Genomic DNA, 26,050 nt, shown 5'->3' with positions numbered 1-26,050 from the left:
AGCCCGGGCGGAAAAGTGCGGATTACCAAAACGAATAAATCTGCATGGGCGGGCAGAATAGTATTCGGCCCGGGCGGAATAGTTGAGCCTGATTTTTGTTTTCTCCGGTATGTCCTACCATGGTCCTACCTAAAATACACTTCTTTAGGCCTATATTTGCATACCTTTTGGAGACCAAGGAAAAAAAAAAAAAAAGGACAATAAAAGGACTCTATAGGGAAATTCTACGGCGTACAAAGTCTACGGGAAAATCTTAAGTACAGTGACAATGGAAAGAACAAAAGATGTCTCCACAAAACAGATGCAAAAAGGGAATGTGTGTTCTTTCAGTCCTGTCAGCAGCCAACAGGTGCATAAAGAGTCATGTTTTGTATGGGCTTCCGTAGCTACTTGTAGTTCCACGTACCAGACTACTGTGTGTCATGAAACCGGAAGTCGCGCCATTTCAATGTTAATTTAGAACGTATAGTAGGTGTTAAAATAAAGTTACTCAAAATCAAGTATCTTTCGTAAAAAGTTGATTAAAATGTCCTTCCAAAGGTCAACAATGGATTCAATTCTAAGCTGAATGTGGAAAATTTTTGTTTAAAATAACAAATTTGTCTGATTAATCTTAAAACATGAAACATCAACTATACGTTGATTTGTATATTTCGCCGGGTTAAAAGCAATGTGTGTGACTCAAAAACCATACACGACTAGTCACTGTTTTGCTACCGTATGATGAAAGGCAGGGCCAACACTGACAGTTAGAGTTCCCCAATCTGGCGACATATGTTTCGTATTTAAGTAATCATCATTTATCCTTGATTATTCCCGATGGTACCGTGGTAAAGTGAGTGAAATTTGACGGTCATGATGGCCGGTGTTTTCGACTTTGAGCTCAACGAGCCGGGAGCTCAAAACGCACCGCAACAGAACGTGTCTGATGATGACACACTGGAGGTGGGTGGTTTGGTTTTCAGTTTCAGATTATTCTGATCATTAATTTTAGATTTCACAAGATTGGTATCACATTATAAGAGTAAAGATCTCGAAATGGATTCCCGTGAATTGGAAATGAAGTCTGTTTCCATAATCATGAAACAGCATATTAATAATTCGCTTAATTTTACTTAGTTTATTTTCATTTCTTAACTTTTTTTAATTTAATTTAACTTATTAAAGCCATTGGACACTTTCGGTAAACAGTATTGTCCAAAGGCCCACACTTCGTGTATCACAACTTATATATAAAATAACAAACCTGTGAAAATTTAGGCTCAATCGGTCATCATGTGATATAAATAATATAGTAATAGTAATTAGTATCTAATTTACCTCAATAATAATGAGATATCCCTCTCGAATAACTTTCCGTATGGCGGCAACACTTTTTTAACAAATTTTTACAAAAAGGGGTATCTCATTGAGGTAAATTAGAAACTATATTCTTTCATATCGAATGAAAAAGTGGTGGCGCCATACATAAACTTTTCCTCCCTTTTTGTAAAAATGAGTGAAAAAGTGGTGGCGCCATACGGAAAGTTATCCCTCTGTTTGCTTTTGGTAACATTTGGTGAAAAAGTGGTGGCTGGATTAGCAGATTATATGGTACAGAATTCCAGAATTTTTCCCCACAGTATTTTGTAGGCTGTTAAAAATCCTTACTGAGTTACTTTTTTGTCGTGTGTCAACTAAGGCCCAGTGTTGCCAACTTGCTTGCCGTTCCACCTTCCACATTGAAAGCTTATGGGGATAGAAGTTCCTCGGTTGCAGCCCCCCCCCCGCCTGTGGAACGGCTTGCCTCTCACCCTTAGATCACAACCTGACATTTCTTCATTCAATCCAATCTCAAAACTTACCTCTTCAGTCAAGCCTACCATTAATTTTTCCCTTGGTCATATTTTAGCGCAGTGATTAGTTTTTTCGAGATACCAGCGCTTTATAAGATTTATTATTATTATAATTACATTAGCAGACCAGTTTTTATATTGGTAGGTATAGCTCAAAATATCCTACAGAATTGACCATCAGATCGACTAATTGCGACCGGTCCAACAAATGGAAATTATGTGCAATATTGCTCAATGGCCTTGTTATGACAATGGTAGATAACAATGGTAGATAACATGCAATTTCGAAAATTTTGGGCAGACTAGTGATCAGATTTGCCCAATTTTTACCAGTTGCAAAAATAATCAAACATTCTAGAACACAGTTTGATCTTCAATGTGTAATTTGAATAACTTTACAACACTTCAAAACATCATCAATTCCAAAAAATATTTTAAAGAAACGATATAAACCAAAAGAAAATGCAAAAAAATGCATTTCAAGGTGCTGCTACAAAGTTGATTTTCAAATTTAGTTTTTGTAAATGGACACGTCTTGGTCAAACAAGCTCACATTCACAAAACTGATTAAACATGCCTTACATAATAAAGATTAATAGTTGAGATAAAAACTAATTAGTCTAAGAATTAACAAGATTATCAACTTTTTTTGGTTTTTTATTTATGCTACACAGGAGCAATACCTCACAGCTAGCTCGGGCTCCTTACCAGAGTAAGTAACATTCAAAATTAATCCCAAATCCATCTGTTCTAAAGATTACTTTAAATGGGATCAGCCATTACAATAATTAGAGTCCAACAGTTTGGGTGTTGAGTTACCATAATTATTTTGTTGGACTGAGGACTGCACCAGTAAATTATGCTTTACATGGGATTAGGCATAGATCATACCACAAAACTCAGATTCCAACAGTTTTGATGTTGAGTTACCACCATATGGTGTTGGACTGAGTGTTGCATCAGTAAACTGGTCAATTAGTTATCTATTAGTAATGGGCCATATTTTTGACCGCGTGAGGGTGCTCTCAATCACTTCCGTGGGTATATTCATTCATACCCAAAACAGTTATTAAATACTGGAACACATTACCACCCCAGACATGTAATCCGTCACAGACAATAAGACTTTTAAAGAAGCCCAACAAAAGTGACAGAATGCCTATAAGTATTAAAACTGTGCACAGGACTAATTGCGTTTACCCCGGGAAGTGATAAAAACCTGAACAATATTGTAATGTTAATAATAATGGACAAATTAATGCCCCTTGACTGTCATACATGTACATTGTAAATGACACTCCTGGCATTGAAATATCCAATTTGGTGGAGCTCGTTGGGCCTTGTCGAGAATGATTTTATAAAAAAAATTAACACCCAGAAATTATGCTGATTTAATATATCCATTACCTTTACTTTATGTTTGTTGACCTTCAAGTTCTAGTATGAGAGTGGAATGACTCTGCTTGTTTTAAATTTATGATTTACAAAGTACTTCGCTAATGAGATTGTTGACAAGTGAAGTTTACACCATGCTGTCAAAAATTCAAGACAATTCGAACAATTTAACCTTGAAGATGTTTGCATTCTAAGATAGAGGTACACTGCAAGGTTTAGTACTTGTGTACACTGCAAGGTTGAGTACTTGTATGCAATGTACATGTACACAGACATCTAAACATGTGTTGTGATTGGCATGTGTTCCAATCTGTTCATATATTTTTGTTTAAAGGTGGAGTCATAGATTGGTTTTGTTAACCTAATGCTTAGGCCAATTTATAGAAAAAAAAGATCACAAAAATCACATTTTTAAATGTTCAGCTCATTTGGTTTTCAGTTCCTGCAAGACTGAAAGTTCCTCCCTTGTCGTCCAATTGGGTTCTTAGCTAGTACAGTGATTAAGGTCACTTTTCTGAGAGTCCTTGGCTTTATAGTCAACATTTTTTGTTTGGTTTCACAGAGATGTAGAAATAGAACAGCTAGCCCTCTCAGAGCACACAGTCAACCCACATAATGAGAGGGTTGGACCAGAACACTTCCAACTTCTTAAAGTCCTGGGTAAAGGCGGATACGGAAAGGTAAGATTCTAGAAAACAAAACTATCACTTGAAATTATGTATTAATTGATATCATAAGCGCTTAAAGCCCAACTCCTTCACCCATTTGCCAAAATGAAGGAATTAGGATGACTTGGGCTATCAGGGCATTGCAGTAGAGGATCCATAATGCACGAATGTAATGATGTAATGATGTAATGATGTAATGATATTTTTAGCTGAGACAAAAAGTACTTAAACTTTGAAGATTGTCTTTAATTTTTTTGTATGGGCATCAAGGCCAGGGTTGGGAAACTAAAGCCCGTAACCCTGAATGAATTTCCAACCCTGGAATAATATCCAAGTGTTTTGGGATTAAAGTCACACTTTTAAAACGCCCTTATTATCTAGCGTGTGCCTGTAGCAGAGCTGCCAACCTTCGCTGCCAATCTTTCCATGATCTGATGAAGAAAATTATGTAACCTTTTTTGTTCAATATTAAAGGGGGCCTGTTTTCAATGTGTTTCTAAATATCTCCCTGATTGTTGTTCAAAATCTTCCTGATTGCAAAAATGCAAATGTTGCAGCTCTGCTTTGTAGTAGCTTCGCTCGGACCCAGCGGCCATTCTATCCAGGACCGCTGGGATGGGCTAATCGCTTGCACAGATTCTTGTTCAGGAAGTACGTCATGCGTACAGTGCATAGAAATATTGTGCAGTGTGAGTGTGATGCATGATGGGACTGCGCATTATTAAACCAATGACAGTGCATGATACGTTTGCCCATCCAGCGCCTTTGGTTAAAGCAAGGCGCTGGGGACGAGAGAATGTAGTAGCCTGAACTTCCGACATCACACTTCAAGGCTCATGATCATGAATTACGCCATAGATCTGCCTTGAACCTATGATCCTTTCCCGCTCGTCATAATCACCTTTGACCTAGCAATCATTTCTCATGGAGATTCATACGTAAAAATACATATAAAACAAATGCTCGCTGCTGTGTGCAGAGGACCACAAGTGCAGCAACCTCACATCGGACCAATCAGAACACAGATATGAAGAGCTTACGATACTGCGCATTTATCCAATAAAGTTACTAGGTAGTTCTGTAAAACCAATACCTGTCTTAGGGACCAGTCAATGCTTGTAGTATGGTGTAACTGGCTAGGACTGTTCCAGCAGACGATTTCACAAAACTTTACGCAACGTTTGCGGTTCCAGCAGACGATTTCACAAAACTTTACGCAACGTTTGCGCAACTTGCGCACTGTTTATGGCGTATGTTGCCTCCGTGAAGTTTCAGGCCTGCACAACCTGTTTACAGTTCTAAGCTAATTTGGGTGGCCTCGTTGAACTCGCTACATCAGTCCACCTTTATAGGGCCACTGATTTTCCGTTTCAGAAAAGTGCAAATTCCGTTTGGCAAAAACGTGAATTCCGTTTCAGGCACAAAAAATTCCGTTTCATGTTTTTTTAATTAGATAAAAGGTTGTTTAATACCCAGGGACACACTTATAAAAATCAATTTGAGATAAGTTGCACTGTTGACTTCGTAAAATGTTCATTTGACCTGACAAATTTGAAAAAAATACTTTTTTTTATAATTGTGGATTATTTTGTATACTGCTGTTCTAAAAAGGTTGCACTGTGACTGCAGTATCAATGCACATGATGTGATAGACTTGATTCCAAGTCTAAAACTGCAGTTGATTCTCTGCATCAGCCACATTGTAGGCTAATGACAGGAGTGTATCCACAAGAGGGCGCTGTTTCAGCATGATCAAAGACTTGGGAACAAGTCTATGGACGTGACCATTCTCCATCCACAAACAAAATGTCAGCCATTTTGTTTTCGCTTTGGCGACAGAATGTTGACAGTTTACGGTTTTATTTTAGACCTTTCCGAGATGAAAAAACATTGTATGTGTTCTTATAGATCATAGGTAAGCTAGTTTGTGTATTATTGTTGGTAAAAGAGAGGGAGAAAATGCAATTTGGGTGAACAAAAAATGTTTAAAACGTGCCGCGAATAATGCCCTTCGCTTAACCATGTTAACAACGTGTGTACATCATGTGTGTAAACATTGAGGATGGTGTGAAGTAGAACAGAATGATCCACGGTTACGATCTCGTACTTTTTAATGGTCTGATTTCTGATGCCTTTTTAGTTTAACAAAAAGAATCTTAATAAAGAATGCAATTTCAATAGTTTTGGCGTCAAGAAAAAAAAAAAAAAAAAAAAAAATCAAATTTTCTGAAATCCCGTTTTCCGTTTCAAAGGGCGGATTCCGCGAATTCCGTCCGTTTTCCGCGATCGCGGAAAATCAGTGGCCCTACCTTTATTAACATTTACGTTGTCTTACTTTACAACTTCAATCTCAAGAGGCTCAACTTCCTTCATTCTCTCAGAAACTCAAGTAGTTGAATTATTTAAAGCGGAATTATTCATGTTGAATATGACCTTTGAAAGATTCCAGATTGCAGTGTTCTTGACTGCATCACAATCATCCCATTTTAAAAGTTACTCGGATCAAATCAATGATTTTCTCAAAGTTACGAATTGTTGTGCTGGGCACACAAATTACTGGTTTTTGAACTACCTGATTTATTTCTCATTTATGTGCGTGTATCATGGCATGAATGAGAAAGACCATACAAACATCAAACACATAGTTGCCAAAGTATCTTTAACCATAGAGAAAGGACCACAGAATGAGTTTCAACTTGCTTACTTCAAGCATAGAGAATAATGCTGTAACTAATGCTGTTTTCTCTAAAAATGAGAAATCACTTTTGGTAGAATTTTCAGTTAGTTTTAAATAATGCATGACAACTATTTTGGATAAATGAACCCTACAAAAACAAACCTGTATTAAACCTGTATTATGCAAAGTTTCAAATCCTACAAACCTGTATTAGCCTCGTGCCTCATTTGAAAGGGCAAGAACACGTTGTTTTCTCCTTTGTGAAGGTCACCTCTTTGAGGAAGTTGTAAATGACTTGCGATATGTACAATAATCATATAGAGTTTACATTATTGTAAGAAAATGTTGTCTTGCACTAACTGGCCTTGACCTTCACTCTTTGAGGGGAATGCTCTAGCAAGGGGCACCCTACATGTATGAGGAAAATGTGAGTTTGTTTTGAAACTTTGCAAAGGTCACCACAGCAAAAGCACATCAGGGCACCACAGCAATTGCTGTGGCTACCGTGGGTTATATCCAGGGCCCAATTTCATAGCGCTGCTTAGCGGCCGATTTTGTGTTTACTGTGTAATTTCTATTTTATAACGCTGCTAACCGTAAGCACACGAAAAGGCATGGTAACCTTTTTTTTTTTTAATTTAATTTTTTTTATTTTATTTTTATTGGTTTATTAAAAACATTTCAAAAGTCACAGCAAACAGCCGAATTGTATTTGAAATTACAAACATTACAATAAATATGTTAAAAATATATAAATATATAAAAGATGGCACAAAGGCCACAAAAGACCTACAATAACTACATGGAATACCAAGACAATAAAAATATTACAAGTTACAACAAAAATAACAGCATTGACAGGACGAGAACCTTCCGGTGCTTACCGCACAAAAATAAATGACGTCACAATGCAAATCCACGATAAACACGCAATATGGCCGCCCAATTTTTCTGCTAACCTGTGAAATACGCTAAGGCCTAAGAAAAAATTTCTGATACAGTAAGCACGCAAATTTGCTTGCTGTTAAGCAGCGCTATGAAATTGGGCCCAGGCCTACACTAATTAAGAACACAGGGACCTTAACAATGTGCACACTAGTAGGACGTCAGCCTAGGTTTAGTGTAATGGAGACTGAAGTACATACTAGGGCTAATCTACATATTCAATATGCAAACATGCTATGGTGTCTCAAGTTTACTGTACATTACAATGAACCGGTTTTTAATACCTTATCTCAAAAGTACACGATGGGATTGGGAATGGTAACTAAAACTAGGTAGGTTTGTTGTGCTGAATGCTGAAATCCATTGTATACATGTACCATACATTGATTACACAATGTCAATATTATGGGTTCAAATTCTGGCGTCAAGTGGTAATTTACAAGGTAAATCATATTTTGTACTACCAGTATGGCAGTTGTAATGAAAAGTTTTTTTTTTTTCTCGCCCAGTTTTAGATCATTTTTATATTTGGTTAGATTCGGTATGAAACCGATGTTTGAACCGCAATATTACAGAAATGCCCTTTTCTCAATAACCCCTACAGATTATGTGTTATTCGTGTTATTTAAACCACATGAATACGTAGAACCCTTGAACTGACTTCAAACATTACTTCTGCCATTTTAGTATTCAAAGCACATGCAGAGCTGCCATCTCTTCCCTGATTCCGAAGAAAATTACCTCACATACACACAAATATATGTTTATTCGTGTGAATTTATCAGCTGATTTTTTTTCTCTTTTTTTGTCTTTTACTAATTTATTTCAAAATGGAGGTTTTTGTGGTTAATAGCCACTTCCTGTTTTTTTGTGCAATACAAACTGGATATTTTGCATTTGAATGCCCTATTTTGCATTTGAATTTCCTAATTTTATTTGTTAGTGTTTAAAAAAAAGAGGTAAGACCGTGTTCGAAACGGCGACTTCGGCTACAGCTACGGCTAGATCGCGTGCGTCTGCCTATTCTTCAACACTGGTAGACGCGCTGATCTAGACGTAGCTGTAGCCGAAGTCGTCGTTTCGGACACGGCCTAACTTCAGGCGAAACCACTGACCCAAACTGAGTTTTGGATTCTTTGATTAAAATCCTGATGTATTTGTTGTATTTGTTGAGTGTAATAAACAATGCCATGACATCTGTCTCTAAGTTTGGTCAATAAGACAACAATAATATTTGTATGCCACGTGTGTGAACAAATTTGTGCAGATTCAGCACTTCCCAGCCATATTTCTACCATAATTCACCTTGTAAATTTTCTAATCCTATGACTCAAATAAACTTTTCATTTGTTTTTGAACTGGCAGGTTTTCCAAGTCCGAAAGATTAAAGGCACAGATCCCGGGAAGATTTTTGCCATGAAGGTCCTGAAGAAGGTGAGAAAGGCATTTTTTCTTATTTTTTCCTTTCTTTTAGTAGAAAAATGTGTTTTACATTAGTAGGGATTCTATCATTTCATTTTTAATTTTGGTTGTGAAGCCAAAGACTAGGCAATTACCCAAATGGAGAGAAAACAAGGAATTTTCAGTTTTAGATGTGGGAGGAAAAACCTTAGAGAATCATTACTGGGAAAACCCACGCAGTCAGGTAGGGACTTAAAACCAAATCCATGTACATGTACATGCCAGATGCACATCTGGCATGATGTGAACCGGGGGTGGGAGACAAAGAAAGATACCACTACACCAACCCAACAACTAAACCACCGGGGAATACTTAAGTTTTTTGTGTTTTTATTTTATTTTATGTTTTTCCTGTTGGATCTTATTATCATTGATCATTTTTCTTTGTCCAGGCTGTCATTGTGAGGAATCAGAAAGATACGGCACATACCAAGGCAGAACGGAATATTCTCGAGGCAGTCAGGCACCCCTTCATTGTTAAGCTACATTATGCCTTTCAGACAGGCGGGAAACTATACCTTATTTTAGAATATTTATGTGGTAAGTTTGACTGTGCCGGCTAGGGCTGCAGCTTCGACTAGGGCTGGATCAGTCTGTCGTCTTGCGTTAATAGAGAGTTTTTGTTTTTGACGATGGATGGTTCTGCGACGGTTAGTAGTTAACAGCCAAATGTTGTCGTTTTCAGCACAACGCAGATTCATCCCGAGTACTGTCATAGAAATTTAAGGACGACTGTCCTCAAATGCGCAGATGACGCCAAATGTCATCATAACTTTTTTCACCCATACACCGATGTGTGTTAGCACTGTGTACTCGGTACTTTCCCGAGTCCTTTGAAAAAAACATCTCTTATGTCATCATAACCGCCACAGAACCATCTGTCATTGAAAACGGAATCTCTCTAATGTATTCATGTAGGACGGCATCACAAACAGCTGTTGCTCCCAATCAAATAGGTACGGCCTTTCTTTATGATCAGATTGTTGTTCCAATGTCATCTTTGAATTTGTGATGAAAATGTCGAGTGAATTTAAAAAAACAATTAGGAATTTGCTCATGCTTTAACTTTATGTAAATGTCAAGGAGAGAAAAGGACAAAATAATACCTCGTATGAAGTTCGGTGAACCGTTATTACTAAGGGGCCGTTCAGAATAGCCAGTGTTAAAAAGAAATTGAAATTGTTGGAGAAGGGGATCAACAAAGAATATTGCACTATGCGATGTCAATATGGCGGCGCCCTGAAATGAAGATGGCGACACGTATGTATTTTGTTTACACTTTTTGTTTTTGCTGTATGTATATCCTCTTCTGTACATCATTACATCAAATAATGAGCTTTGTTATTTCAAATCTGCATTATCAACCAACAAATATACACTGTAATTATGTTTGTAACTAAAAATACCGTATGCTTGTCCGACATTTTAAAAATCACTCGCCAACACCTCAGAAGTATGTTCGCGTAAATTAGCCAACGTTCGCCAACGGTGGCGCACAACGAGTTCCACTTGAAGTTGTTGGCGAACGTGTGCAAATGTTGGCAACATGTGCACGAGTGGAACGCACCCCTGTATTAGCTTTCAAAGAGACAACTACTTTCAGATGCAATTTTGTTGCATATGACGAAGTAGTTTTTGCTATGAAAGCTAAAAATGCAGTTTGTCTTCAACTCCTACCACAATCTATTTGTGTATTTGATCATTTTTCAACAATTGAACTTATAAATGGTATTTGAAGCTTTGCATGGTTCGGAGAATAAGAATAACAATATATATAAATATGAGTAGTAAACTTGCGGGTACAACCATTGGTAAATGCTCTTTTGAAGGAGTGGTGGCGATGAAGCCGGTTTGGTCTCGACGTTTCGAACAGTACACTCTGCTCGTCTTCTTCGTCTTCTTTCTCCTGAAGACTAGCAGAGTATACTGTTCGAAACGTCAAGACCAAACCAGCTCTTTTCTGTGCCACCACTCCTTCAAAGAAGATTTTACCCATGGTTGTACCCGCAAGTTTACTATTCATATTTATATTTATAGTACCTCTAATTGAATTTATGTTGATGACTTCCAGACACAAATCAACATATTATATTTAATGGTTGTTTTTTAGTCTGTCAGAGCTCATAGGGGATTTTCTATAATAAATAATAATGTATTGATTGTTATTCCTCTGCAGGTGGAGAGCTTTTTATGCATTTAGAGAGAGAAGGGATATTTATGGAAGATACAGCATGGTAAGAAATATGTTTGAAATTGCCTTGATAATTTGATTAAACGTCAAGTCCTGTGTAGAAACAGTGAATAAGAACTGGATTAATTGGTATACAGTTGTTGAATGGGATTAGACAATGAGTCCTGTGTAGAAACAGTGAACAAGGAACTGGATTACTTATTGGATTAGAGTTGCTGATTGGATTAGACATTGAGTCATGTGTCGAAACAATAAATAAGGAATCGCATTACTTCTGGGGAAAGTTACTGGTTTGTTGCAGGCATCCTTGATTTAAGTTTTTCTTTTGTAAAGTTTGTTTTATCTCAGTTTTATTGGATTAAGTGTAACTGATGTTTGAAGCTTTGCATGGTTGTGGTTCATATGGTGTTGGACTGAGGACTGCACAAGTAAACTAAATATGCTTTACATGGTATCAGGCATACATGTACCCCCATAATCAGACTCAAATCTTTTCCTTTTTTTGGGGGGGGGGGGGGGTGGGAAGGTGGGTGGTTGAAACTAGAAATAATAATAATAACCTGTTTTTATATAGCGCTTTTCACACCCGGAGGGCGTCCCAAAGCGCTTCACATTATTACCCCTGGTCACTGGGCCTTAAATCACTCCTTAAACCATCTCAGCTCCCTGGTGGGGAGTATACAGCCTTGTGCAACATTAATATGCGCTACTCGGCTAAATCAATCACAAGAACCATCTCTGCCCTCGCAGGTACCCATTTACCCCTAGGTGGAGAAACACCTTGTATATCTTGGCAGTCTGGTGCATTGTGAATGTACATGTAGTCAAGCCAAATGTCCACCTGTTTGCTTTGTGTGATTGATTTAATGATTTGGTCTGGTTCTTATCCCTGCAGTTTTTACCTGTCTGAGATTACGTGTGCACTTGAACATCTACACAAGCAGGGAATAATCTATAGGGACCTTAAACCAGAGAATATCATGTTAAATAAACAAGGTAAGTAGACTTTTTTCATAGACCAGTTTAAAACTTACCCAGTCAATTTTTGTGGTGGTTTATTACTTGACATTTAATATTAAAAAAGTATCATCCCTTTAAAGTGATCCCCTGGCTGCCACTTCCCAGGTTGTATCGTAAACTTGGACCCCGTTCCCACTGGACCCCGCATTGATCTCCCAATTTGAGAAAAGGGCGATCAAGACCCCGAAAGGCAATCAAAGGGCGATCAAAGAGAAATAAGCTCCAGTGGGACGCGAGGGCGATCAGGATCTGACCGTGCAATTTTGATCCTCCTTGGGAGTAGGATTAAAGCGGGATCTGATCGCCCATTTGGATTAATGGGCGATCAAAAGTCTAGTGGGAACGCAAAGGGCGATCAGACCCCGCAATTGCTAGCAAAACAATGTTTTTTGAACCCACTTCCGTTCCCCAAAAGGGGATCAATGCGCGATCATACTCAAGTGGGAAAGCGACTGCGATTTCACGCCTGCAACTAATCTTGTTGCGGGATCCCGGTCTCGCAATTGTGGATCCAGTGGGAACGCGGTCCGGAGGTCGTTAGTTTAAACCCAAAACAATTTTAAAATACTACCCAGTCAGTTTCCGTTGTTTCGTTGTTTAAAGGCAGTGGACACTATTGTTACTTACATGTACATAGTGAGAAGTAATTTTCCATAAATTTGATTTCGAGACCTCAAAGTTAGATTTTGAGGTCCCGAAATCAAACATCTGAAAGCACACAACTTCGTGTTACAAGGGTGTTTTTCTTCCATTATTGTCTCGCAACTTCAACAACCCATTGAGTCAAAATTTTCACAGGTTTGTTATTTTGTGCATATGTTGAGATACACCAAGTGAGGAGACTGGTCTTTGACAATTACCAATAGTGTCCAGTGTCTTTAATACCCTTGTTAGTTAATAACAACAATATACATTTTTAAACCTTTCACATTCAAACTTATGTTTTTTGTTTTCATCTGTAGGTCACGTGGTGTTAACAGATTTTGGATTGTGTAAGGAGTCGCTGGAGGAGGGTTCTATGACGCACACATTCTGTGGAACGATTGAGTACATGTAAGAAATCATATCAAGGCCTGACCCTTTACTAAGGCACTTGGGGAAATTACCTCTGTCCCCCCCCCCCCTTTCCCCCTTAGCCATTGCAATTGCCTTCTGGCTATTGGTGCCCCATAAAATTGTCAATACAAATTTGCAATTTCCTCCTAGAGGTGTCCTATACCAAGGAGAAAATGCCTTGGTGCCCTTTCAAAAAACAAAGCATCTGGCCTGGATATCATTGATGAGTCTGGATATCATTGATGATATTGGATGAGAATAGTGGGTTCAGTGGGAAAAAAATAAACGTTGGGCTAGATACTTCATTCTTTAAATGGCAATACAGTTTTTCCTACGCTAGCTGATGAATCCTGGGTAAACAAAAATACTGTTTATCATCAATGTGTTCACATTCGACATTTTGTAATGGCCCAATCACCTTTCTCTTTTTTTTTTTTTTTTTCCCCCCCTCATTTACAATGTACATGTATGTGACGGGTATAAAGCATTTTTTGTTTAATCAACTTTAGTTTCCTCCCTTAACTAATTCTTTTGTTAATCGAGCACCCTCAACGTCAGGTTTTCGGGTGCTCCCATAATTCCTATGAAGACAGACAGCCGTCTTACAGTACTTTGATTGTCTTGATTCTCTCGGATTGATATTAGAACAACAGCCGAATCTTAAGAAGTCTATTACACGACCCATTGATATTAGAACAACAGCCGAATCCTCAGAAGTCTATTACACAACCCATTGATATTAGAAAAACAGCCGAATCCTCAGAAGTCTATTACACGACCCATTGATATTAGAACAACAGCCGAATCCTCAGAAGTCTATTACACGACCCATTGATATTAGAACAACAGCCGAATCCTCAGAAGTCTATTACACGACCCATTGATATTAGAACAACAGCCGACTCCTCAGAAGTCTATTACACGACCCATTGATATTAGAACAACAGCCGAATCCTCAGAAGTCTATTACACGACCCATTGATATTAGAACAACAGCCGACTCCTCAGAAGTCTATTACACGACCCATTATTTAATGAGTGTCACATGTATTTTATGTATGTTTTCAGGATTACTCAGGTTGACCATGTAGACTTGACAATTTTCAAAAGTAATAATGCGTTTTTAAAAATCATAAAAAGGGATTGCAATAACTTAAACAGTTGATTGACATTTTTAGGTTTTGATTTCTCTCTATCAGGGCACCTGAAATCCTGACAAGAAATGGTCACGACAAGTCAGTAGACTGGTGGAGTCTTGGTGCTCTAATGTATGATATGCTCACAGGAGGGGTAAGTCAAGGAACTAGACTTGGACATCGTTACTGGTTTAAGCCATGACAAGTATTTTAATTTATGAATAACAATCTTTTAGGCTGCTACTGTCCCTCAATAAGATTAGGAACTTAGAGAACATACAGTACAAATAAAATGATTTGAAATTGGAAAATTGTTACAAAACAAGAAGAATTGCATTGAACAATGAATTGGCAACTGATCTACTCGGGTGAGGTTAGCAGTAGCACCATGTGAAAATCTCTTTTGGGGAGTGATCTACTTTAAGATCGTCTACAACTAACAAATGCAGCGCCATCTTTAAAAAACAAAACTAAGACCGATTAAAGCCAGCTAATGGTAGACTTAAGATTTAAGACTGGCTATAATTATAGACCGTGCTATTGCAATCGGCCTATAATTAAAGACTGTCTAAGCGCGTCTCAAGTTAGCCGGCTATAGCGCATAGATAGGTTTAAGACCGGTTGGTGCATTCTGCCCCTGATGTTTCTGATCAGCAGAGTGTGGGCTCAAGTTCTGGGCATGGCACTAGTGTCCTTGAGCAAGATGCTTTACAATAATTGCTTTAAGGATTTAAACGCACATAAAAGAACCCAGAACATTTATTGTGGAAGAGCAGGGGCTAACCCCAGTGTTTCTGGTCCCCAAGCACCCTTGTTTACAGGTTTCCTCAGGCTTGTGAGCTACAGTGATTAAGTTCACTTAAGAGGCATCCTTGGTTTTTATTTCAAGAAATATACAATAGTAATAATTTTGTAAAAACTATTTCTTTCTTTTTCCCTTACCAACAGCCGCCCTTCACGGCCGAAAATAGGAAGAAAACAATTGATAAGGTAAAATAAAATTAATATATAATTATCTATAAATGAAGATTGATTAAAAGTGGATCGTGGATTATTTAACAGCTAGATACTGAAACTGAGCCACTATCTTTGATGCTGCTGCCTTCTAACAAACCACAACCACAAAGCATGTTGACTATGGTTGACAAATTGCACCCATTGCCATTTAGAAATGTTCCACAACTTTGATTTGAGAGTTAAACTCAGGCATATTATTCTTCATACTTCAGTCTGATTTCTGATTGTTTTTCTCTTGGACAAAAAAGAAGAAACAATTATGAATGAGTTGCCTATAAAGTCTACATGCAGGTCAGCTCTTGTAAGTTGTACTCGAATAAATGTTCCTATGTTTTTTCCCAGTAGCCAAACATCATGGCAAAAAATTCAACACAAGAAAATCTTTTGATAAAATTAGTAACTTTCTAAGTAGTTACCAATAATTATTTTCTTTTGTAGATTTTAAAGGGAAAGCTGAACCTACCTCCATATTTAACTGCTGATGCAAGAGATTTACTAAGAAGGGTAAGTTATTATTAGGTCAAGGGTCAATGTTGCAAATTGACCTCTAACCTTAGGTTAGTGGTTTGAGCGTAGGGCTTTATTAAGGCCAAGTAATAGTCGGTTGTGCGATGGTCACGCGATGGAAATCTTGACTTCGCGATAATAAAAATACACAGTTTATAAACTGTGTTTTTTAGGATCGCGCATCGAGATTTCCATTGCGCGACCATCGCACGACCGAATATAAACTCCGTGGCCCCTGAAACTGTAAAGATGGTTGTGTAGGCTTAGAATAAATGTTGTGACACAGTTTATAGACCTTAGACTGCAATGAAAGGCTTAGCATCTGGCGATTACAGCGTCTGTCGATTATCATAGCGTGACCAAAACAAGCTTTTACATACGCTTTGTGATTGGAAGTGGCTCACAAATTCTTAATTTTCTACAAGTAACTGGAAGGTAAAGTCAAGTTTAATTCTTTGATTTTCTTTGTTATCTTGTTGAATTGATTATTTTCCCTGCATGGATATATATTTGTCCAGATTTACAGCGACATCACAAAAATGCCACAAATGAAGTGTGATATGTTAGTTTTATTGTATACATCTACATTTATATAGGATTAAAACAATCAAGGGGTTCAAAAAAAACAAAGGTATACTTTGACTCTAAGGGTGGGTCTTACAGATGCTTCTAAACTAAAGGTGTGAAAATTTCATTAATAGATGGATTTTCATCAGTCTCGTAAACTTGCGCCACAGTCTCTATAATTATTGTGGTATTATTTCCCTGATCAGTTTCTACGAAGCCTGGACACACTCACTCAGACTCATATCCTGTTGACTTCCTCTTTGACTTGTGTGGTAATTGAGCACAAACCAACTGGTAAAAATTTACAGAATTGGTGTCAGTTGATTGTCAGATTGGTGTATGTTATCGAATAAATAAGTAGTACTTCACCGTGCAATGCTTCAAATCCCATATCACAGAACATGTAAATTATTTAATGCTGTTTGATGCTCGCCTTCAACCTTTAGGACCCCAGTTCAAATCACACTGGGGGTACAATGTGCATTGGGTTTTCCATGGAATAATTCCCCGGGGTTTTCCTTCCACATCTAAAACTGAAACTTCATGTCTTCAATCAGTGGGGTTCTTGGCTAGTGATTACGCTAACTTTTCTGAGAGTCCTTGGCTTCACAAAAAGAATAAATTCAGTTAAATGAAAGGAAAAATGACATATTTATGGTCATTTCCAGTCAAATGTGGCATTTGATTTGGTGAGATTTCCCAAGTAGATAAAAAGCTTCTTTTTTTTTTTGCCTTGACTTCTTCATTTATCATTCTGTTGAATATGAAACACTTCATAGAGGAACAGTTCTCGGAGGAATTGTTTCTCGGAGGGAACAGTTCTCGGAGGGAATTGTTTCTTGTACAAAATTATCACAAGTTGAAGTTTGAGGACACTTTTTCCTTCTCTGATTTGTTCCGCACTTTAATCTCCCTGTAAAAGCGCTTTAAAAATACTTGTTAAAAACAATTATTTTTAACTATGAATGGTCTTTATTTATTGACTTTTTGCATGACATGGAACATACCTCCCTACAAGGCGCATCAACAATTTCCACCATTTTGGGAGTCAATCCTTATGTACATTTTGATTCCAAACTGGCGGACAGGATAGAAGTGTTTAAATAAGCTTCACACCGTGTAGAGAAATTTCAGACTTTTAGCGGAGTTCAGACTTTTAAAGTTAGACTTGTGAAGAAAATCAGCCATTAATTTTTCGAAATGTAAAGAAATCTGCTCTTTTATCTACTTTTCTAGTGGTAAATAAACTGTTCGTAAAAGCTCTGTGAAATCTGAAACCGAAGAGGTTTTTACCAAAAGGTGGAAATGCCATTATTTATCAAACCTCCCTAAAATTTTGATTATGTTTCAGTCTTTAGGGGCAGAAATGACTCTCACTCACCCCTGATCATGAAACGAGTCAATACATTGGTTTTTCTCTTTGAATTTCAGTTACTAAAACGTCCAGTAGCAGCGAGGCTTGGTAGTGGTCCCGAGGATTCTAAGAAGATTCGCGATCACAGCTTCTTCAGACATGTCAACTGGAACGATGTCTTGGCTTCCAAAGTAGAACCACCTTTCAAGCCAATATTGGTCAGTTTAATTCACTAACTTGTTTTATTATTAACCCTCCTACTCTTGGTACCATTTTTCAGTGAGTTGACCAACCATTTGAAACCATTCAATTTTGTTAGAATTTCCCATCAAGACTCACACTGCAAGAAGACTGGAACTATCTGTTGCAAATTTCTTATCGACCAAAGTGCAATGCTTATGCCATTTTACCAGTAAAACTTTTCATACACCCTTCTTCTGGGGCCCGAGGTGAAGTAACCTCTGTTTAAATGCAAAATGTTGTAATAATCTCACAATTAGATCACATTGAGTCTTTCTTGAAGACTATTTTTCTGATTGAGCATGATCGATTCACCGTTTAGAGACTAGTGCTGGGCGAATAGTGAAATTTTGATATTCGGATACCGCTGGCCGAAATTAACCGGATATTCGAATAGTTTTTTTCGCCGCTAGAGGGTGCTATTAAAAAATATATATATTTTTTTTTTGCCGCTAGAGGGCGCTGTTCATTTGTGAATGAGATCGTATGGGCGGATTGATATTAGTTTTAGACAGTGTCACTCGGTTCATTCATAAAAATAACTGGGTCTAATTTAAAGAGGGCGATTTGCTTTTTCTTTTGATCGTGATTGACTCAACGTGAAGGAAAACTTTCGTAATCTTTGAACAAATTACGTCAGAAATGTCATTGTTTTAACTCTTCACGGAGGTGAGCATAGTTAAATACTTAATTTATGCTGTTTTATGCTGTCTTAATAGAAGTTTCATAAGGAATCAGACAAAACATTCCTATCAGTTGTCGCCCGACGTCCGCGGATATTCGGATATTAAAAGAATATCCGGTTACCTGGTTGTAACTACAGAACTATCCGGTTTATAAATAGGTATTCGCGCCCTATGCGGATATCCGGTTAAGAAAAAAAAGGCATTCGTGGTTACGGATAGGAAAACCTATTCGCCATTAACCGGATATTCAAATAATTGGCCCAGGCCTATTAGAGACCACAGCGGCAGTGGCAATAAGCAGCTTGTACCCAAATGCCACGAGTTGCTGCAAACGGCTGCAAGAGTTGACCTACTTCAATTCACATAACGAGGTCAAAGTAAAGGTCATGTCCAGATATGACATTTTCCAAAGTAGGATGTAAACATAGTATCCAAATTTCTAAAAACAAAACTAAATTTTCTGTTTCTTGTTATTTCTGTTGACATTTTTACTGACAAAATTTGCTTAAAAGAAATTGACAATAATAATAAGCAATGTCTGGGCGTTTTGTGATGATTATACAGAAATAAATGCTCTTTAAAGTGCTAATGAAACCATATCTTTGATTCCATTTAGGCCAATGATGAGGACGTGAGTCAGTTTGATACCAAGTTTACCAAGGAGCCTCCAGTAGACAGCCCTGATGACTCAATGCTCAGTGAGAGTATGGACCAGATCTTCCTGGTAAGAATAATAATCAGTATTTTTATAGCATCTTTAAAGACACTGGACACTATTGGTAATTGTCAAAGACCAGTCTTTTCACTTGGTGTATCTCAACATATGCATAAAATAACAAACCTGTGAAATTTTGAGCTCAGTTGGTCGTCGAAGTTGCAAGATTATAATGAAAGAAAAAACACACTTGTCACAAAGAGTTGTGTGCTTTCAGATGCTTGATTTCGAGGCCTCAAAATCTAAATCTGAGGTCACGAAATCAAATTCGTGGAAGATAACTTCTTTCTTGAAAACTACGTTATTCCAGAGGGAGCCATTTCTCTCAACGTTTTATACTATCAACAGCTCTCCATTACTCGTTACCAAGTAAGTTTTTTATGCTAATAATTATTTTGAATAATCACCAATAGTGTCCAGTGCCTTTGTATACGTTTGGTAATCGCTCTTAAAATCAATGGCAATACAAACCTTTGTTTAGAAACCTACAGCAGTGTTTGGAAGAGTCAAGCATTTTGAGAATCATTTCATTTTGAAGTAATGTGCTTGTGAAAAAAAGATGACAGTTTTTATGCCCCAAAATTTGAATCTGAGAGATTGTGTATTTATACTTTGGATGAATCCTCCTGCAGGGACAAACTCGCTCCGGATTTTTGGCAAGGTTTTTGTTCCAGAGATCTTGAAATTGATCAAGTCTATGGGTACTATGTTTACATTTCCTGATTTGCGTTTTTTTTATTGCAGGGTTTCACCTATATAGCGCCCTCTGTGCTTGAGAGCATGCAACGACCCCACTTGGTGAAAGCGAGGTCACCTCGAAAGATAACGGGTCAAAGTCCACATACACCCATCAGGTAACAAATGGAAAAGATTGATAGAAAATGTAACAAATTTAGCCTACGTTCATTTCAGGTTACTTTTTCTTCTCTAATTTCCTGGGGTAAATTATGAAAAGATGCTGAATGCATAAAATACCAAACCTGTGAAAATTTGAGCTCAATTGGTCACCGAAGTTGCGAGATAATATATGAAAGAAAAAACAACCTTGTCACACGAAGTTGTGTGCTTTTACATGGTTGATTTCGAGACCTCAAATTCTTAATCTGAGGTCTCGAAATCAAATTCGTGGAAAGATACTTCTTTCTCAAAAACTATGTCTCTTCAGAGGGAGCCGTTTCTCACAATGTTTTATATTGTATAACTGACGTACAGATCCTTGTCATTTGATTGGTGAAACTTACTTTACTATTACTCCCATCCGCACCGGCGATCAAAAAGACCTATTTACCCATGGGGAACAGCATTTCACATTCAACAGTTAGGATCATCCTTGTTCCCAATGTTTTTGAGCAGTACAGCGCCGCCAAGCTGCTGCTAAAACAAAGGAGCACCTGTGCAAAAGGTTGTGATCCGATTGCTATTAAATTTGTGCATTGTTACTGCTACCCGGCGCTAAATTCACAATTGAAATCAAATACAATTTGTTCCAAACCAGTAATTTGTGTGATTTTTCATAATGTTATACTTTTAATATAGATCAAATGACAAGGATCTATATGTCAGTTATATAAAACAAATATTGAGTGGCTTTTAATTCAAGGAATGGAAAGAATATTATCGCTCGGTAAAATTTGGACTCTTCCATTTCACTCGGCTTCGCCTCGTGAAATGAAACAGTCAAATTTTACCTTGCGATAATATTCCTCCCATTCCACTCTAAGCCACTCAATATTTGTATACTATCAACCTCTCCCCATTATTGTCACCAAGTAAGTTTTTATGCTAATAATTATTTTGAGTAGCTACCGGTAGTGTCCACTTTCTTTAAACCTCTGTAAGGGTGACCACCATTTTCTTAGTGAAAGTAACGTGTCCAACTTTTCCTGCTACCCCCTTCATAACAACGCAAGTATTAGACTGACACCATTCAACAACAATAGCTTGTGAATATGTAGCATTCAAATAACACTAGTTTATTTTTATGTAGATTATCAGATTTTCAAACTCTAATCCATTCCAATTTGTTTCTCTGCCCCGCATTGTTGCTTTCTTTATTTTCTGCTCGTTGTCGTTGTCTGGAACATGTTTGTTTTATTTCGCTACATTGATTTGCTTTGCTTGCCTGTACCACACCTTACCTTGCAGTAGCCCAATGAAGACGCCCTCCACACAGTTTGCATTTGATGAGGATCTTGAAACTAAGTCACCCGCAACGACAGACGAGGCTATGGACACGTCTGAGACAATCACAAGGGCTGGATTTAGATAACCTGGGCTCTAATTGGTCCATTAGCATCATGTGGTATAAACTGAGACATTTGATTGGTCCATTAGCATCATGTGATAGAGACTGAGGCATTTGATTGGTCCATTAGCATCATGTGATATAGACTGAGACATTTGATTGGTCCGTTAGCATCATGTGGAAAAGACTGAGACATTTGATTGGCTGAATGCTATTATTTTAACAAAGAGGTGGTTTGATATTGTAGCCAAGATGCATGGTGATCGGGATTTTTGATATATGCTGTGCTGTGATTGGTCAGTGGAATTAGCAAGCACACATGTGATTGGAGGAATGTTGATTGTGACATCATGATTGGCAGGTACAGCTGATTGCATGTAAATATTCATCCACACAAGGTAGTCAATGGATTGAAAGGTGATTGGTTGGATAGTGTCATGTGACCTTTGATCAGAAAGCCAATGATTAATTATTAGTTGAAATTACCTCAAGCTGATTGGTCAACTTTTATACTGTCTGCTAAGAGCTGATTAAACAGCTGTTGTCACACGACTGTAGTAACCATGTTAATTCATTGGCCTTCACATGTATTAAATATAAATCTGTTTGTATCAAATAATTTTGTATGTATTAACCAATCACAGATCACACCTTAAACAAGTTGATCATGTGATGTTATAAGCATATATAATTCCATAAATAATTTAAGACATTTTATTTAAATTTGTGCATAGACTTAGAGTCTTAACATTGTTATGCTTTTAGCAATAAATGCTTTTATTAAACACCAAGGAGTTGTTGAACATTCCTGAAGTAGAAAATTATTATGTAGAATTGAAACTATTTTTTTCTCCTGATATAAGCAAACAATTTGTTTGTACTGTTTACTGATCTATTCCCATCTATGACAAAGGTACTGCTTCAACCACGGGTTCGGCTTTGTCTCTGGCTTTAGCAGTGGATATGGCTTAAACAGTAGCTCTGGCTTACTCTCAAGATTGTTGTTGTAGCCAATGGCAGTTGGCCAATAGCCAAAATTGCAGAAGAAGACGCTTTAATCTTGCACGGCAAAACTTACCCACTATAAATTACTTTACCATGGCTGTGGCTATATCCCCACATCTGACTTTCACCACTAGTAAAAACCAGAACAAAAACTAGTCCGTTTCGGACAACAACTTATAGATGGTGTGACCTCTGTTTACATTCAAATCGCCCTCTGTTGACAAAACACTGTCCAATTAAGGTTTCGCCGGGCAAAAAGACGCGTAGTCATAGTAAGATTGCGTGTACTTTCTAGCGCGCTGCCAAAACACAAAGGTTTTGCCCGGCGGTATGCGCGCGAATCATGTTGTGGTTTCGTCAGAGGTCGCATCGTCTATATGAAAACGTTTCATTGAGGAAAAACAAAATGGTGGATTGAGAGAAAGCTCCTATAACCTTCTTACCGACAATTATTAATTAGAATCTAGGGTTTGTTTGTTCCATGTAGTCATAGTAACTCGGAAGCCACCTCCCAGAATCCATCAGAATATATCTAGAACTAAAGCTTTTTTAACTATTTCAAAACGTATGCCTGGTCCCTGTGTCCAGCATTCTTAACTTGTCTATAATTTACTGAGTTCATCAAAAACTGAGAGGAACGATGGCGATGAATTTGTGAGTATTTGGGTCGGCTTTTGTCAAAGATTTATTCAAATTACTTGAAGTAGAATGAACTCCGGATTGTTGTAAATACTTATCATATACTGGTGCTTTTCATGTTTGAATCTAACTATCAATCCTTAATCTGTTTTAAAATTCTTCCTGCAAGCAATCTTTGCTGTATCAATGTCTAACTCATCTAACTGTCACATCATGTACACGCTTCTATTGTAACTGCATACTAGTAGTTTATGTAGTTCTAACTTGGTCACACTTTATTCGGCTGGCAAGCACAAATATTCGCTTAGCGAAGAAATATTCTGTTTAGGTGGAACAGATTAGGGGGGGGGGGGGGGAGCTGCTTAAAATCACCACTACTATCTGCTTACTGTGCAAGCGCCGAACTTCTGTGCTGGTTGTGTAAGCGAAGAGTGCCTATTAACGTGGAGTACGCACGCAAACAGGCACAAATTCCCTGCTAACTCGTGAAATGCGCATTACATAAGCGCTGAATTCCCTGCTTCCGTAAGCCCGATTCTTTGCTTATTGTAAGAAGAGCCATGAAATTTGACTCGGTAGACAAGCTCACATATTTTAATGTTGATGGTTTGTTCTTTCATGGTTCAATAATTTTGTTCTTCCTGACTGCTTCCATACTGGCACACACACCTCGATCAATCTGTGTGAATTTTTAAACTAAGCACAGGTTTTCTCTAGTCCGCTGCTTCTACCAAATACTGCCTTCAAATTAGACAATTTTGAACAAGAAGCCAAAGTGTCCTTTTCCGTGTGGAAATTACGGATTTTCTTGTAACGGTAAAAGGAAAGTACAGTATTGGTTTTAATGCAACTTAGCCCAACCAGTGATGGAACAACTAAACGTCTCAATCAGTTTGCTCTGATCTTCGGAAGAATTGGTAGAAAATTTTATGTAATTTGTTTGTCTAACCCAGTGTAACAAAGTAAAGGTTTTTAATTTTTTAATTGATGTCCATTGTAAAAAGTTTGTCGATCGGGAAATGATAAAAGAACATAAATTTGTCATGCTGCAAAAATAAAAATCTTTACAATTGATTGTGGAGTTTTAGTGGTTTAGAAAAAATAATGTGAGATAAGATGAAGTTATAGGATAAAATCTTCGTCCATTGCGTTTCTTTATAGCACATTCTACTCCTAGCAATTCTTTGTGTTTACAGAAGGCCAAATTTCTTGGTTATTGTCAGTTTGTGCAGTTGTGCTCACTATTCTCTTTGCGTACAGGGTCCTGCCATATTTCTGCGCAAGCTGTTTAAGCAAAGATTGTTTGGCAACATGAAGTACATACTGGGGTAATAATGTGGAAGCGATTTGAGACGCCCTTCAGGTGTTTAAAGCGCTTTATAAAAAACTGACTATTATTATTATTATTTTTATTATTATGATAAGTGGCTTTATCTGGTAAGGGTAAGCAGAAGCAATAAATTGAGCACAGAATAATGGCTCTAATTGGTAAGCATCAAATTCTTTGGGACATGCAATATGCATGCTCTCATTTCAACATTTCTACTTGTATTACAAAATGTGAGTTTGTGTCAAAGACAACTTCATATAAAAATAAATTTTCCTTAGTTTGTTTTTCTCTCAACTGAATAATTTATTTTGTGTGGTTTTTGTGTGGTTTTGAGGGTTAGATAAATATCTTCTGATCACGTTTAACATATCAGGAAATTAAATTGTGTCTGTTCTTTTAAAAGTACGGAAATGTTTCCTTTATTTTGTCCTATTTACGAGCAATGATCTGAGGAAGTAATAGCATACGCAAAATTGGGAACGCGTCTTTTAAATGAAGAGATAAGTATTTGAATTGTCAAATAAGGGTTAGTAGTTTGATTCGGAACAAGTAATCTGGGCCCAATTTCATGGCTCTGCTTACCGCCGAATTCTGCGCTTACGATCACGATTCCCCGCTTACGTGCAAGCGCCTAATTTCTGTGCTAGCCTTGTAAGCGTAGAATGGCTAGTAACGTGGAGTACGCACGCGCAGAAGCCAAAATTCGTTGCTAACTCATGAAATACACTTGCACAGAATTTACTGCTTCCGTAAGCGCCGATTCCGTGCTTACGGTAAGCAGAGCCATGAAATTGGGCCCAGTAGAGAACAATTGGCATATAGCGATTCAGAGATGATTGTTACTTATTTTTTTCAATATTTCATCTTCTCTTCCAAAATCAAATATTGACTGAATTAAGTTTGATTATAGTTTTGAGTTAGTGTAGATATGTATCCAAGTTACATGTATATCCTGTTAGTCAAATGCTTGACACAATAAAGGTTTTATTATAAATAAAGGATTTATTATAAACTTTGGGGTGATTTAAAAAAGTTGTTTATACAAATACAAATGCAGTTCCATAGATGGAGGAAAGACTATTGGACATAATGATAAAGAGAAGTGGACAAATTTTAATGTCAAAGTTAACTCTTTTTTATAAACTGTAACTATTGCTATGCTGGTTTGGAGAATAATATACTATGTGTGAACAACTCTCTAAACATCATAAGCTCTTAGGTGCAGAAAATTTAAATAGCCATATATTAATATACATGCCAAACTATGAAAAAATGATGACAAAACACTAACTATTCAAAGTTTTTCTAGTTTGATAGTTTCATTTGTTAGTTGTCAGATGCGTTACTTCTTATAGAAAATA

The 26,050-nt window shown here is 37.4% G+C and overlaps 1 protein-coding gene across 2 annotated transcripts; it reads left to right on the top strand.

Moving 5' to 3' along the window:
* Window positions 1-661: 661 nt before the first annotated feature.
* LOC117290231 (ribosomal protein S6 kinase beta-1-like) lies at window positions 662-25,316 on the top strand. Of its 2 annotated transcripts, none has more exons than XM_033771496.1 (15): window positions 662-945; window positions 2,510-2,547; window positions 3,793-3,910; window positions 8,886-8,954; window positions 9,374-9,521; window positions 11,158-11,215; window positions 12,068-12,168; window positions 13,155-13,245; window positions 14,448-14,538; window positions 15,333-15,374; window positions 15,840-15,905; window positions 17,907-18,047; window positions 19,372-19,479; window positions 20,215-20,324; window positions 21,619-25,316. In XM_033771496.1, exons 1-15 carry the CDS (start codon window positions 856-858, stop codon window positions 21,737-21,739), a joined length of 1,392 nt encoding a protein of 463 aa, XP_033627387.1. In that variant the 5' UTR covers window positions 662-855; the 3' UTR covers window positions 21,740-25,316. The 2 variants fall into 2 exon arrangements, with proteins under 2 accessions (XP_033627387.1, XP_033627386.1); XM_033771495.1 differs by having other exon boundaries at window positions 21,616-25,316.
* Window positions 25,317-26,050: the final 734 nt, after the last annotated feature.

This window comes from Asterias rubens, chromosome 5, assembly GCF_902459465.1.
Source record: "Asterias rubens chromosome 5, eAstRub1.3, whole genome shotgun sequence".
Classification (NCBI taxonomy): Eukaryota; Metazoa; Echinodermata; class Asteroidea; order Forcipulatida; family Asteriidae; genus Asterias; species Asterias rubens.
Note: the sequence above shows the minus strand (reverse complement) of the source record. Positions and strands in the feature narration are given on the sequence as shown.

Excerpts from the sequence above, each read along its gene's own strand:
- LOC117290231 (XM_033771495.1), top strand. The coding sequence starts at position 856 with ATGATGGCCGGTGTTTTCGACTTTGAGCTCAACGAGCCGGGAGCTCAA. Across the intron at positions 9,522-11,157 it reads TATTTTAGAATATTTATGTG|GTGGAGAGCTTTTTATGCAT; the intron begins GTAAGTTTGACT and ends ATTCCTCTGCAG. Across the intron at positions 18,048-19,371 it reads CACCTTTCAAGCCAATATTG|GCCAATGATGAGGACGTGAG; the intron begins GTCAGTTTAATT and ends GATTCCATTTAG.